Here is a 13,987-nt window from a genome sequence, read left to right as displayed (position 1 = left end):
AATACTTCTGATGGATTTACACTGGGGGTGGACTAAGACTGTGTAATAAGACTGTCTTAATCTGGCAGATGACTGGAATAAGGAAAAAAAGGTTATGTTATGGTTAGAGTGGTGGTTTGCCATCTTGAGGGGAAGAATTTTGATCCTTAGCTCTGAATACACATGAAAGAACAGCTAAGTCATGTAAACTTAGCACTACTGGTATGTAGTTAATTGTTTTCTCACTTTCACTGTTTTGGAGATCACAGGCAGTGACAGCTGCAGACAGTATCTGACTTGTGTACTACACATTTTGCAAAACATACACAAATGATACAACTTCTGTTTTTTTCAGTTTTTATCTTCAGCCTTATGAAATTAATGCTCTTATAAATGTGAAGCCTGCTATGATCTGTGCCGCTAGTTTCTTCCTTGTAAAATGAGGTTATATTGCCTCTTCACTACAATAACATGAATAGTTAAATGTCCTTGTTATCTTGAGTGACACATGAAGCAGATAATCATTTCATGATATAGTACAAAGTGTGCAGTAAAGAAGACTACAAACTGACTGACTGAGCAAAAGAGAAGAAAATAATATAAAAAGGCAACACACTTAATAAAGAGCTTTCACTTTTTTTTTTTCCCCCTGAATCATACAAGGATCTTACAAAAAAAAAAATTAGTGTGATCATGTTAAAGACTTCATCATTGACCTGACATTCACAGATTGTAGGAACAATCTAAACTAAACATTTACTGAAACTTTCAGTAGTTGTGGTCCTTTGTGTAGTTTGGTTTACAAGAATACATTGTTCATAAACGTTTACTTCTTTCAAATGCTCCCAGATAGCTCAATATTTCAAATAAATTGTAGCAACCCTATGTCATCAGGAGTGATAGCATTAGTTACCCTGTCTTTTGATGTTTTCCTTTTCAAATTCTGAAGGTCAGTTTTGAAAGGTTAATTTAAATGGGCAAAAATATTGCTAACAGTTAAATGTCTTGTTTGTATGTTGCAATGAATGGCTTTTACTTAATGCTTTTCAGTTGCATTTGTCTTAGGTTTTTCTGTTTTTACATACTTAGCATGCCCAGTTTAGGGAGTCTTGGAGTCTGTTTGGTGAAGTATCTTCAGTTGTCCAGAGGCATGGTATAGTTCTCTCTAGTTTAGACCTCAACTATGAATTTTCCTGCTGGTAAACAAAAGCTTCTGGGGTTCATTGTGCCTTTTTCCCCCCCACCATTAACTTCTCCATATTGTTTTGTATGCTGAGGGTATTATTTATGGGGTTTATTAAGTAATTTGACCCTTTCCTCAGAAGTTTTTATCTGTAAATTCACTGCATTGTGAAGAGTTGTATGAGTGTAGTTATCCAGGAGGTTCCTGAAAGCTGGTTATTTGATTAAAGGTGGTTGTCTCACTGTACTCAATGCTAGGCTTCAATCTGAAAGAAGTTAAAAAGCATTGGGGGTGGAAAAAAATAGTCCTCTTTTTACAGAATACTACAGAACACTGTAGTTTCAGAGGATTTAATAGATTCAACTTCAGTAGATGCTGTGTACCATCTGATGTTCTTTTGCTTAAAGTAATTACTCTGTGTGATATGCCACTTATGCTGATAATATATTTTGCTGTTTAGATATTTCTCTGGTCGTAGGAACAGTAGTTTTCTGTTTATACAGATCTCTGCATTTTTAGCAAACAAGAAGTATTGTCCATGATCCTTAACATGGCTAAATTTGTCAAAAATCAGTATGAGATACTGAAACAGTATTATATATTTTATGGATTTGTGTGGTGTTATATGACATTCTTCTCATTAAAAAGAAAAAAATATATGTAAATAAAAGGTTATTATACTTATTGATAAAAATGTCAGTATCTAATAGAAGTATTTCTGTGAAATTATGTTTAGTTCTAGACATCAGAGAGAACAATCATTCTTCATTGTCCTTTTTCATTTCTCAATGAATGGTGGCAAACAATTACATTTTGAAGAAGGACTGGGGCAATTGACACCAACTAGATCAAATGAGAGTGCTGTGAATGACAGACAATATTAGTGGGGCTTGAGCAGTAGCCAGTTAGTGTCTTTCATCTGCAGGACTGATTATAAAACAATATTAAATAATGTAGTTACAGGCTGAACATGATATAAGTGCAGTGAACTGTTATTTCTTAAACATTCTGATAATTTTCATATGCCAGTTTTTGGAGACTGTAAATAGAACTTCGTTTAACATCATTCCCTTTTGACATGGAGTGTGATAAATTACAACATGTTCACACTTACTGCAACAGTGCCTACTTACAAATGTCTGCTCTCGTGTCCCTGGGTTACATACTGACCTGTGTTTCTCACATGTGTAAGCCTGTGCATATAGAGAAACCTGCTAAGCTTGTTATTTTAGTTGAGCAAAACTTTATTTTTCTGAAGCAATGTTTTGCATAGAGTGTAATTCACTAATTGTCTTGGAAGTGCTAGTATGAAGTACAGTAGTTAGCAGACAGTTTAAAAAGTCCAAACATTATTTTATATGGGCTTTTATAGACCTTCTGAAAAAAAAAATTGAAAATATTTTTTCGTTGTCCTGACTTAAGAACTTGAACTTTTGTGGCATACTTTTCAGAGATAAGCACATTCAAATGTAGCTCTTTGTTAAATGCATTTTCAGCCCTTCCTTCCCTTCCCCACATCAGTCTTGTAGTTGCAGCGAAGTTGAGCTAAATAAATGAATGCTTTCGTAGTCATTCAAGATGACCATTTAGGGACACCTGAAATTATGTGGAGTTGAATTGTAATTGTCCCTTAAGATTGTTGCTGAGCTAGTTTTTTGAGCTCTCCTTAGTATTGTCTGTGTGAATAGCAGTGTTTTTAAAGTAATATGCCTGGTTAATTAATCTGAAATGAACTAGTGCAGCTGGAATTTAATGGCCTTGTTACGAAGAGTAATGCTGGCTGCCTTGAGTTGGTGTAGTTTGTTCTACTACATTTTTAACCATAATCACTATACCCTGGTAAATTATTTTGCTGTGTTGACAAAGATGAACATGTCAAATCAATAACATCAAAACAATGCAGGATGATACAAGTTAAATAATGCAGCCAGTAGCAGCAGTAATATGGTCTGGACAAAAGGCATGATTAACGTTTCTTCCTATCCTTTTCTCCAATTATTAGAAATGAGAATGTATTAGAAATGAGATAAGAAATGACCTATTTAAAAAAAGTAGCATCAAGGAGATTAGTTCAAGTGAGATTTAGTTGCTTCACTCACAGCAAACTATTGAAATTTTACTACTTACTGCTTCTAATTTTAACATACTTTTCAGTTGCTGTACCAATTGTTCTTTTGTAAGTAAGTTCATAACTAAAAGTGCATTAAACAATCACAGTGATCTAAAGCTCTTTCTTATGATTGACATGTTCATCTTTGTCAAGTATAAAAATGGTGTGTTTAACTGGGTTTACAGTTTTCATCAGGCTCTCTTTAATAAGTGCTTGTCATCATGAAAACTTCTAGTTTCCAAGTCTACAGCTGCAGCAATGTTTTACTTGTGCACGGAACTGTATACTTAAGATCTGCCAAGTTCTGTTGGAAATCAAGTACTGAGAAACAAAACAAACTCATACTTTCACTATCTTAAGATCTAGTATTTTGAGACGATGGGAGAAATCTTTGGCTTGTTTTGACTGATAATCTCTGTTTTCTTTTGTTTGATCTAAGTACTTTGCGTTTTGTGTATAGAAGACTTTTAATGTGCTCGCGCCCTCTAGTGTCCTTAGAGGTTTTCTTTACTTTGCATATGTTTTTCTGCAGGTTATAGGATAGTCAAATTGATTAGTGCAGTGCTGTTGCACCAGCAATTTATTTTAAGATTCTAACCTTATTCTTAAACTTTATTTTATATTTTTGGAAGTATTAAAAACTTTTCTGGCAGGAAAAATTTAGAACATACTATGTAATGTTTTTTCAAAAAAATATTTAATAGCTTGGCTGCATATCAAGATAGTTACAGTAAGAAAAGAGATTTCTTCTGGTTTTGGTTATCAAAGTACTCATCTGAAATAATTTCTAGCTTCATTTAAGGTGAATAGGCAGTATGTACATATCTTCTACAGAAGCTTTTCAGTTAAATTTGGGCTCTGTCAATATAAACAACAAATGACACTTGTTTTATAGCTATGATTTTTTTTAAAAAAAAACTTCCTTGATGTGGACGTGTAACAGAAATGTCAGTGTTCTTCTAGCTTTAGAAACATAATTAATACTTTAATCCTACAAATAATTATTCTAAAGTAAGCCTTTTCACTAAATTATCACTAACCTATAAATCCAGGAAGAAGAGTATCCACCACGGGATGATTTCAGTGATGCAGATCAGCTTAGAGTGGGCAATGATGGCATCTTCATGTTGGCATTTTTCAGTAAGTTATCTTGTATCCCAGACCTACTGAGGTATATCTTAATTGTACCTTTTTTGTATGGAATATAAAAGATAGCTGTGATAAACTGCATTAATGTACTGTAACAACTGGATTTTTTTTACCTGTACACAGATATAAACACTTCCTGTTTCAGATGTAGCAAATATGTTGCCCTTCTGTTCTGTGGCATCTGTGACAGATAAGGGGACAAAGCAAAATCATTGTAAATGCTTTGAGATATGGCAAGGCTGCACTGTTACCTATGAATTGGGAAATTCTGTCATCGTCTAGTTGGAGTACCAACTTGAATTAAAGGCTGCATCACAGAACTCTGGCAATCGATTTTTAAGTAGAAAAAATTTGAGAGGGCTGATATTCCATATAACAGTTGCTGATGTGGATAGCATAGTGGATTAAATAGCTGTGGGTGTTTTTTGGAACAAATCCAACAGTGCTTATTTTCAGGTTGAACTAACCACGAGCATGTAAAATGTACTGTCTTTAGGTAACGTGCAATTGCAACTAGCACTACTATAGCATTTCTTCAGGTACTGTGTGTGTGCACTGTGCATGTCTTACCTTGTAATTTATATACTGCATTAAACAAAGATAGATTTAGCCACTATAAATTACTTCTAGACAGAAGGTGCTTCTGCTTTGCCAGCTGCATATTTCTTTCTAATTTCTGAGAATTTTTACTTTCTGAAATAAATGTGTTTGGCAACCTGGTGTTGGGGATGTAGCTGTTGTTTTTATGGATGAAGGCTGATTGATTATCCACTGAAATCTCCTTTATGTCTTTCAGCCTAGAGCTCATCTTAGCTCTTTTTTTTTTTTTTTTTTAAATGTCTTTCACAGTCTCTTTATTTAACAGTTACAGATGAAGGTTACAGAACTATCACGGAATTTTTTTTCACATTGGCATATGATGGTGTTTGTATCTTGGGATAAAAATATATGTGTCTACCTCACATAGCAAATATATAAATACATATGTAGGATAACAAAGTGAGTTTTACAGTCTGACCTCTTTCTGTAATTGGACCATAGAAAGGGTATATATTCTTGGGTGCAAAGAGGAGTATGGCTTCTTTTTCCTTTCTCTCTTTTTTTCCTTTTCCCTATGTGCTGTAAGTTTTTGTGTTTGACCTGTTCAGGTTTTGCATTGTGTGAACTTGTTCTTGCTTTTAAATCCTGGTTCAGGCCTTCGTTAGCACTGCACTTGAAGGTCAAGTGGATTGTTGGCTCTAGTATGTTTTAAGTCCTTAAAATCACAGCTGGAAACAGACTTGTTAACTTGCAGCTAGGAGCACAGTAATACTAAAAATCCTGCTATGTAGAAGCTGAACTGGAATCAAAGGCTCCAGAAAGGCTCCAGTGATACTCACATACAGTTGGCCAAAACTGCATGCCCAGAACCTTGTGTACACCTTCAAGAATGCAGATGTTTAGTTGGATAAACTGGCAACTTTCTCTTCAAATAACTGTTTAGCTGAGACTGCACAGAGAGCTGCTTCTACAGATTTGACAAAAAAACTCTGTAGATCATATTTTTTCTTGATTATTCTGAGACTATGTTACTACCAACTTTGCTCACCTATGAATGAAATGCATAAAATGAGTGCTTACACATGCAAGATATTTATGCAAGTGTATGCTTAATTGGAATCTCTATTGGCTGTTGTGAATGCTGTTATCTATGAAAATTGATAAAGTTTGCCTATTGTTTTCATGGAATGAGGAGTTCACAAAAACTTAAAGCTTTTTTAGACCTGTAATATTAATTTTCAGTAGTTTTTCTATAGGGAAATTGGAGAGCTAAATGAAAAATGAGCTTAACTTGATAAGGTTAGACTGTAAATAGTCCATGGTGTATTTCTGCCTTTCTAATAATGAGATAAAAGTCTCCATAAAGTTGAAGTATGTAGATTTAAGAGAGTGGGAATGAAAATGAAATTTACAATATGACTTTTTTTTTTTTTTTTTTAGCATTGAATATGTTTCAACGGTGCAAGTATAGGTGGCAGATCACAGAGAGCCTAGAATCAGTTCTGTCAGTTAAAATGCAGAACAGTGTCAGGAGCTGAGCTCTAGTGAGAGGAGCATAGAAAGAACAGCTTGTTCCAGATGTGCTCTCCCACCTCCTCCCATGACTGTTATATACAGTGTTGGTAGAAAGATCTTGAGGAGGGCAGGGGTGAGCTAAATTTATTTTAAATATAAAACAATGAAGTTAGCTTTTTAAATTTCATTTTATTCAACCGAAGTAAAATCAAATAAAAGTTTAATTGAGCTTGCGTGCGTATTGCAATCAAGTAGTGATATATAGCTGCCATCTAGTGGTAGCTGTCCAGGTTGCATAAAGCTTCTGTCTCGAGTCCATCTAGTGGCCAGATCTGTTTGTTTGGGTTTTCTGTTTGGTTTAGGAGCTTGGTCCGTACGAGTTACAAACCTGTTTCCCATCTAAGTTGTGAAGCACTGTTCTCTTTAGCATCACTAAATAGAATGGGACAATATACGCTAAAGAAGTGTTTTGTGCCAACAGGTGGATTTTTTGTTTTAGCGCTTGATTCAGAAACTTAGAGGAAAAATTTGGGAAACAGCCTATTTTATTTCTAATATGTAGTAAAATCATGTGTTTTAAGAAATGGGTGTTGCTCCTGAAGTCTGTGTGTTGGTGAGTGAAGAACCTGCTCTCTAATGGTCTGGTGTTTGTCAGTTTCTGATTTTGCTATGAATGTGAAATACAGCAAATTTAGCTATCAGACCACTTAATGTATTTTTTCTATTATGTATTTTTGTCAGCTGTGCCTGACTTAAGTATAAGCTTCTCAGAATTCCAGAGGAAGTTGTTCATTGGTGAGTGTCCCTGTGATTTTATAGATTTTTTTTTTTTTTTATATGCACCACGAAAAGGAGGAATTTTTGAGCTGTTTCTTGCCATTTTGAACACAGTTGGAATGGTGATAGAGCAAGTAACTCTCACAACCCAAAGAGTTTGGTTTCCATGCTTAATCCGCCCATAGTGAAAGTCTTTTGCTTTATGTCTGATTGTCTCATCCTGGTTCATTATGTGAAAGAGGTTGTTTTGGGCAGTAATAAAAGGTTTATACAGTTTTCTCTTTATATATAAAAAGATTATTTACTTTAGAAATATTAACCAGCCTTTTCACCTGCAGGCCCCAGAAGGAATTGTGGAGCTCATCTGGATTCTTTGAAACCATGGAAGGGAGTTTTGGGTTGTTCCTGCAACCTAGGAAAAATCAGTATGAATTTGAACCTCATGGGTGGGTTAATAAGGAGGAAGAAATGTAGAAAAGTGTTCAGTCAGCCAAAATTTAGGTTCACATAGAGAGAACTGATTTGTTCTCTTTGAACAGCATCTGGGCAATTTAAACAGTCTGTACAACTCCACCAATTAAATCTCATGATACGGAGAAATGTAAATGTGCATATTGTCTCAGATGCTATAATGATACCAAAATTGTGTAAACTAATGTTTATACAGTTTTCAAAGCTATTAGATGCTTCAGTGAATAAACTGCATACAAGCTAGGATATCTACCTAGGGGGTTTCAAGCGCGCACAGGCTGCAAAGGCAGCGTTGTGGCAGAAGCTCAGGGTGAGCACAGCACCCTGTTGGGTGCTTCCCGAGGAGTGGTAAGCATGGTCTAAATTTCCAGCGGGAGGATTCTTCTGTGTGGATTCAGGAAACCTGACTCCTGCATGTCCACATTATGAATGTTATGCAGGTTTCCCTTAGTCATACAAGAGAAGCTTAGGGGAAATCATTTGACTGAAATTGCAAGTGTTGGAAGGAAATAAAGGAGCTGGTTTGGGAGTGCTTATTTCTTTGTGGTTATCCAGAGAGCCTGGCTCACATTCATGTACAATCACCTAACTTCTTTCTTAATGTAGAAAGAATTTGACTTGAATGGTTTCTCCATATGCTTTGGATATAATACAAAATATTTGGAACGAGGACGCTTCTAATTGGGCATTAAGAAAAATTTCTCCACAAGGGTAATGAAGCAGTAGAAAGAAATAAATTGCCTAGGGAGGTTTTTTGAACATTCGTCACTGAGTAGAAAAAAAACCCCAACATTATCTGTGGAAGCTGATAGCAGATGCTTCTAGCGATCTTCAGACTTCAGGTGTGCCCTTCAGAAAGGAGCAAAAATGTGTCCCAGTTCAAGAATGGAATAAATTCTATGCAGGAATGGGAAGAATAATTTCTAGTGTTGCATAGAGATCTGGAAAGAATATTTATTGCAGATGCTTAGTAAACCTAGGCTAGGTATGAAACATTAAGCTTTGTCTGCTGTATATTAAAATAAGAAGTCAGAGGACACATCGGGAACTGAGGGTGTAACTGAGCATGATTGCTTTTTGTAGATATATAGTTGCTCTTATAGTCTTATCACAGGCTTGAGCCATGGTTAAAATTTGGAACCAACACAGGCATTCAGACCAGTTTTGTTGGCTTCTTTTCGTGATACTGAATATAAACTTAAGTGATTAATGTGTAGCTGTGGAAAGTTAAGTAAAAAAGATCAAGTGACGTGTAAGAACAATTCAGGAAAAAGCAGACTTTTTTTCTAGTGTGCTTGTCATCATTGTATCTTCTGATGTATTGCAACATGTACAACTCAAAATCTTTTACACAAGATTGTTTAACTCAGAAAACTAAGTTTTCTTTATTTACTGTAAATTGTGGAAACACAATGAAAGGATGTGTCAATACTGCTTTGCAATTTAATGAGCACTGACAAAAATAAACATGGATTAATAAGTTATTAATGACACAGTACAGCTTCACACATCATCGTTGCCTTGCCCCTGTAGTTATTGGAGATGAAGAATGGCAATGAATACAAGCTTGTTTGTCAAAACCAAGTAGAATTATTTTACTCCAGCTTCTTTGGAATTGCCAATAGATAAAAGATTTTGATTTCTAACTTTAATTATTGGTATGAAAAATACTATGCTGACCACTGCCCCTCAGAAGAAGGCTTTCAGTGTGGAAATAGCCTTATTTTACATGTCGGATTCAAGAACTTCTGCAACACATAGAACATCCTGTGCTTTGTATCTTGATGGAGATTATGTTACTGCACAACATGAAGAGAAATACACATATAGCATAATTGTTGTGGGTGCTACACTGGATATCACGAAGACTTTTTATTAAAGACGACCTTTAGTCCAACCCTCCTCCTCCACCCAAAAAGAAACTTCTTGCCTGTTTTTATGATGAGTTTTGCTGCCATGAGGAGATAAATCTAATGGTTATATTCTTTGTATGTGAATTACATTAGTATAGTCTTACGTTCTCTTCTTGTTGGCACTTCAAGAATGTATAAAACAAAACTCAAAAATCTTACTTTTATCAGTTCTGCTTGTCTATATGGAGTTAGAGTAGCAAAGAAGGACTGAAGTCATGATGCCAGTGCAGTCAGTGTGAGTTTCACCTAAATGTCTGAAATTCATTAAAAGAAAGAGGACAATAGTTGAAAGTTGGGCTCAAGTGTGAATCCAGATGCTAGTGATCTCTGGAATAGGAAACAATTATTGCAGCAGAGTGGGTAGTCTTGCGGTGGTTATCTAGAAGATAGAATGCTCTTTTAGTTAAAACCAGGATGATTTAGCAACTTGTTAGACTGTCTCAGTTTTAGGAATGGCTTTCTTTATGGTAGCATCTATTAGTATCAGACCAGGAACATTAGATGAGAATGGCATGGGAAGCTGAAGTAGTATGAAGGACAAGGTCTCTTTAACCTGCTGAGCAGTGCCATTTACATTTCGCCAAGTGAATGCAGACAAATCTAGGATTGCATATGTTGCATCAAGAAGCTTGCATAATGACTCTAGTCATTACCTAGTAGATAGAGAAGGCAGTAGATGCATCTAGAAAGAATAGTAGATGCTTCTTTTTATCAGTCTGTCCCCTCGCTATTGTATTTTCTTTCTCAGCTTGGTGGACAGACTTGTGCTATGACTTTTGTATGTCACTATAGGAATGAAAATTATGGACAACTTTTATTGCAATAATTAGGTGATACAGGAATTACACAGAAAATAATGTTCGTAACTCTTAAGCAGATGCAGTGTAGGCTGCAAAGCTCAGACAACTTGCATGACTGACAGAGGATATACATGGAAATCATTGTGGAAAAAGATATAGAAAGATGGATGAGGCTAATCTTGATGTGAAGAAAAACAGTTGAAAAATAGATAAAAATTTTACTTGTTGCAGTTTGCTCAGAAGCTGGAGATGTGTTTCTGAAAGGAAAAAATGGATTTTTGCAACCAGAATGAGAGTAAAGATGATTTTTGGAGTAGCAAAGGACACAGAGGAGGTGAGAGAGAAGAAATGGGAAAGATTGAAAACATGTAGACATTATTTTTGCCCATCTTAAGTTTGCTAAAGTGATGCAACACCAAGGCAATGTGGGGAAGATCTCCCTGATATGTTGCCTAGGTAATACAGAGGTGGAAGTACACATTCCTATTGCTGTTGAAGACAGGGAGTTTTGATTAGGTCTTCACTGCAGATTTATTCTAGTGGATGGTTACAGATAGAAAGTTAGTGAGATTTTTTCTTCTGTATGTATCCAGTTTTACTGGGGTATTTGAACTTGCATAGTTTACAACTTTTGTATGGTTTATGCCTTTTCTTTCCCACTTGCACTGTCTGCTTAAATAAATAGATGGAACAGCCCACTGGTTAAAGGAAAAGAGCTACTGTGAACAACGTTCAAACATGGTGATACCTTTGCTTTCAGGAGCTGGGCAAACAACTTAGTGTTAAATATCTACCTGCTATCCAGTGACTGTGGATTCTATTTTGAATATTCCTTTAGATCAAATTGAAAGAAGGGTAAAACTGTCACTGTGTTCAGCTTTGATTATAAGAACTAGTTTTTTCCCCCTCCTATATTTATGATTGGGAAGTCTCTAATTTTTATAATGCGTGCACAAATTAGTTGAGATGTTAAAATAATCCTTATTTTTTAAAATGTATATCTATTAAAATTGTAAGTATTTGGGGAATTCCTGTAGTCTGCATAGTTCATTAGAAACATGTCTATCTTCTGTCCTTTTTTGCATGTCTATCTTTGGAGCCACAGTTGAAGTCGCCCTTTTCACTACTTTGCATGCGTAGTGAGGAGGAAGAGAAACAGCAGTAAGCTGTTATGCTGAGACAGGGACAGAGACGTGTTGAAGAACTAGGCTCTGAATTCTGTTACTCTTAAAAGTATGGTGGATTTGGAAAGCTTGCTTAATGTATTCAGGCTTTGTCAAATGTAAATGCTTTTCTTGTGTTTTGGAAAGACAGGTAAATGTTAGGGTCACAGTGTTCTTATGTAATAGAAATGCCCTCTTTTTTTCTTTTTTTTTTTCTTTCCTGTGTATACAAATTTGGATCAACATTTACTCAAAGTTGTTGTGTGTTTTGGGTGTTTGGTTTGGTTTGGTTGGGTTGGTTTTTTTTCTTGGGTTTTGTGTTGTTTTGTTTGTGTTTTTTTACATATTACTAATTAGCATAAAATAGTAAGATTTCAGATTACTCTCATCTATTACCTGTGACTCTGTCTGGGACAAGGTGTTTTCTCACTTGTACGAAGTGTCTGTGCTGACGTTTTCCAAAACTTGTCTTGGAACTTCAATTTCTTTACAGTTCATGGAATCCCACTGCAGTTTTACAGACTAATTTTGCATTTGTGGACAAATCATTGCATCTTCATGTGGATTCTTGGAGGAGTTGTGACAAAGTTTTAAATTCTAATAATGGTGGCTGTTTATAGATAATCCTACCAGATTGACTTTTACTTAAGAAAACTATTGACCAGTTTTCTGTTCCTAATGTTTTAAGTGTTCAAACTTTTACCGTCTTGTCCTCTCCAGAACTCCTAAATGGTTGTCTTCTGCCAGCTCCCCCAGCTTTTCTGTTTGATGGTTTTCTTGTTAGTTGTGGTAACTTTCTCCAAAGCTGGGACATCACCTAACTGGGAATTCCGACACTTTGCATGCAAACGGAAGTCAGTGCAGATGGTGATGTTGATTGTTAAGTACCTAAGTAGATATGGAACTTTAAATTGTAAAACTACTGGGAGTTGGGTAGAAGTGTTAATTGAAGTAACAGTGGTAGTTATGCTCACTGTCCTTTGTGTTTCTTCATTTCTTAAGCTTCTGTGTAAAAATTCTTGTATCTTATACTTGAATATAGATCTAAAAGAGAAGACAGTAACCAATGAAACATCAGCTTCTCAACTTACCTTCGTTTCTATACTATGTTTACAGAACAAGAGACGATACTTTTATTCTGTTCGATCCAAACTGGATAAAGCTGAATATGCAGCCTTGATACATGCACGTATGTGTGCATATAACTATATTTTTAGGTATATAAAAATGTAGGAGGGTTTTTTTTGTTGTTTTAATCCAAGTCTTGTATGTTATAGTCCTTTGTTTGCATTTACTCTTCATGTCTAGTGTCGTCTGGTTAGATTTCTGTAGCAATATAATACTTTCTTTTATGTTGGAATTTTCTCTTGTTTAAAGTAGTAGGTTCCAGCCTGTTTACCATTTGCTTTGTTATTAAGTGACTATACCATGGGGAATGTCTGGGTTCAAAGTCAATCTCTGAAAGCCTGAATTACCGGAAGGGAATTAGTGACTGTGTAAGCATGCCCTTATTAGTTTAAAAGTTAAATTAATGTTCAATCTGTTTGCTTAGCTGTACAGATTAACAGACGCTACTGTTTCTTTTATTTTATAGTGGCTTTTATTTTCAACTGGATTGGATTTTGTTTATCCTTCTGTATAACAAATACCATAGCTGGAAGGTATGGTGCAATCTGTGGATTTGGTCTGTCCCTGATCAAGTGGATTCTCATTGTACGGGTATGTTTCTTGATTCACACTGTACAGACTCTGTTTGTAGAACCAAACCGTAACAATTTTTTCAAGGATATATAATAATTGAATTAAAAATCAGTATATTAAATTCCAATGCTTAACAGAGTGCCCAGACTTCTCTCTCTAATTTCCACTTTAGTTAGAGAATTTACGTGCTATATATTCATATGTGCTTACTAATGATGAAGCTTAAACTATTTTTATCTGACATAGCATTTTATATTCATCTTTCCACTAAAATAAATGATTTATTCTTTGCACAGACGTTTAAAAGCATTCAGAAGAAGTGGAGGAAGTACCTAAAATGTCACTGGTATTACAGTGTCCTATATGAAAGATTTATAAATGCCTCAGCCTATCGGGGCAGAGAGGGAAGAAATCAGAAAGCATTTATTCCTTGTATCAGATTCTTTTATTCCTTGTAATATACATACTGAGTCAAGTCAAAATTCAGTATGTAGTTAGTCACGTTTTTACCATCTCAGATGCTCAAATTCCTGATATTTTCACTTCAAGACTAGATACTTTTCAGAAAGTATGTTAGCCAAATGGAAGTTACTTAGCTGACTGTGTGCTAGAGGAAACGAAGATTCTTTCTGAACTTGAATTCTGCATGTCTGTGAGACACAACCTTTAAAATCTCATACTGTCTA

General features: G+C 35.4%; 1 protein-coding gene across 1 annotated transcript in view; it reads left to right on the top strand.

Annotated features, from left to right (window-relative positions):
• NDFIP2 (Nedd4 family interacting protein 2) overlaps positions 1–13,987 on the top strand; it is a 46,943-nt gene that overhangs the window by 23,202 nt on the left and 9,754 nt on the right. Inside the window, exons 4-5 of the mRNA XM_074911660.1 lie at positions 4,325–4,412; positions 13,195–13,319. Coding sequence (XP_074767761.1) covers positions 4,325–4,412; positions 13,195–13,319 — 213 coding nt within the window. The remainder of the gene's footprint in view (positions 1–4,324; positions 4,413–13,194; positions 13,320–13,987) is intronic.

The sequence above is a fragment of the Athene noctua genome, chromosome 1 (assembly GCF_965140245.1).
Source record: "Athene noctua chromosome 1, bAthNoc1.hap1.1, whole genome shotgun sequence".
NCBI lineage: Eukaryota > Metazoa > Chordata > Aves > Strigiformes > Strigidae > Athene > Athene noctua.
The sequence above is the reverse complement of the archived record's forward strand: the minus strand, read 5'-3'. Positions and strand labels throughout refer to the sequence as shown.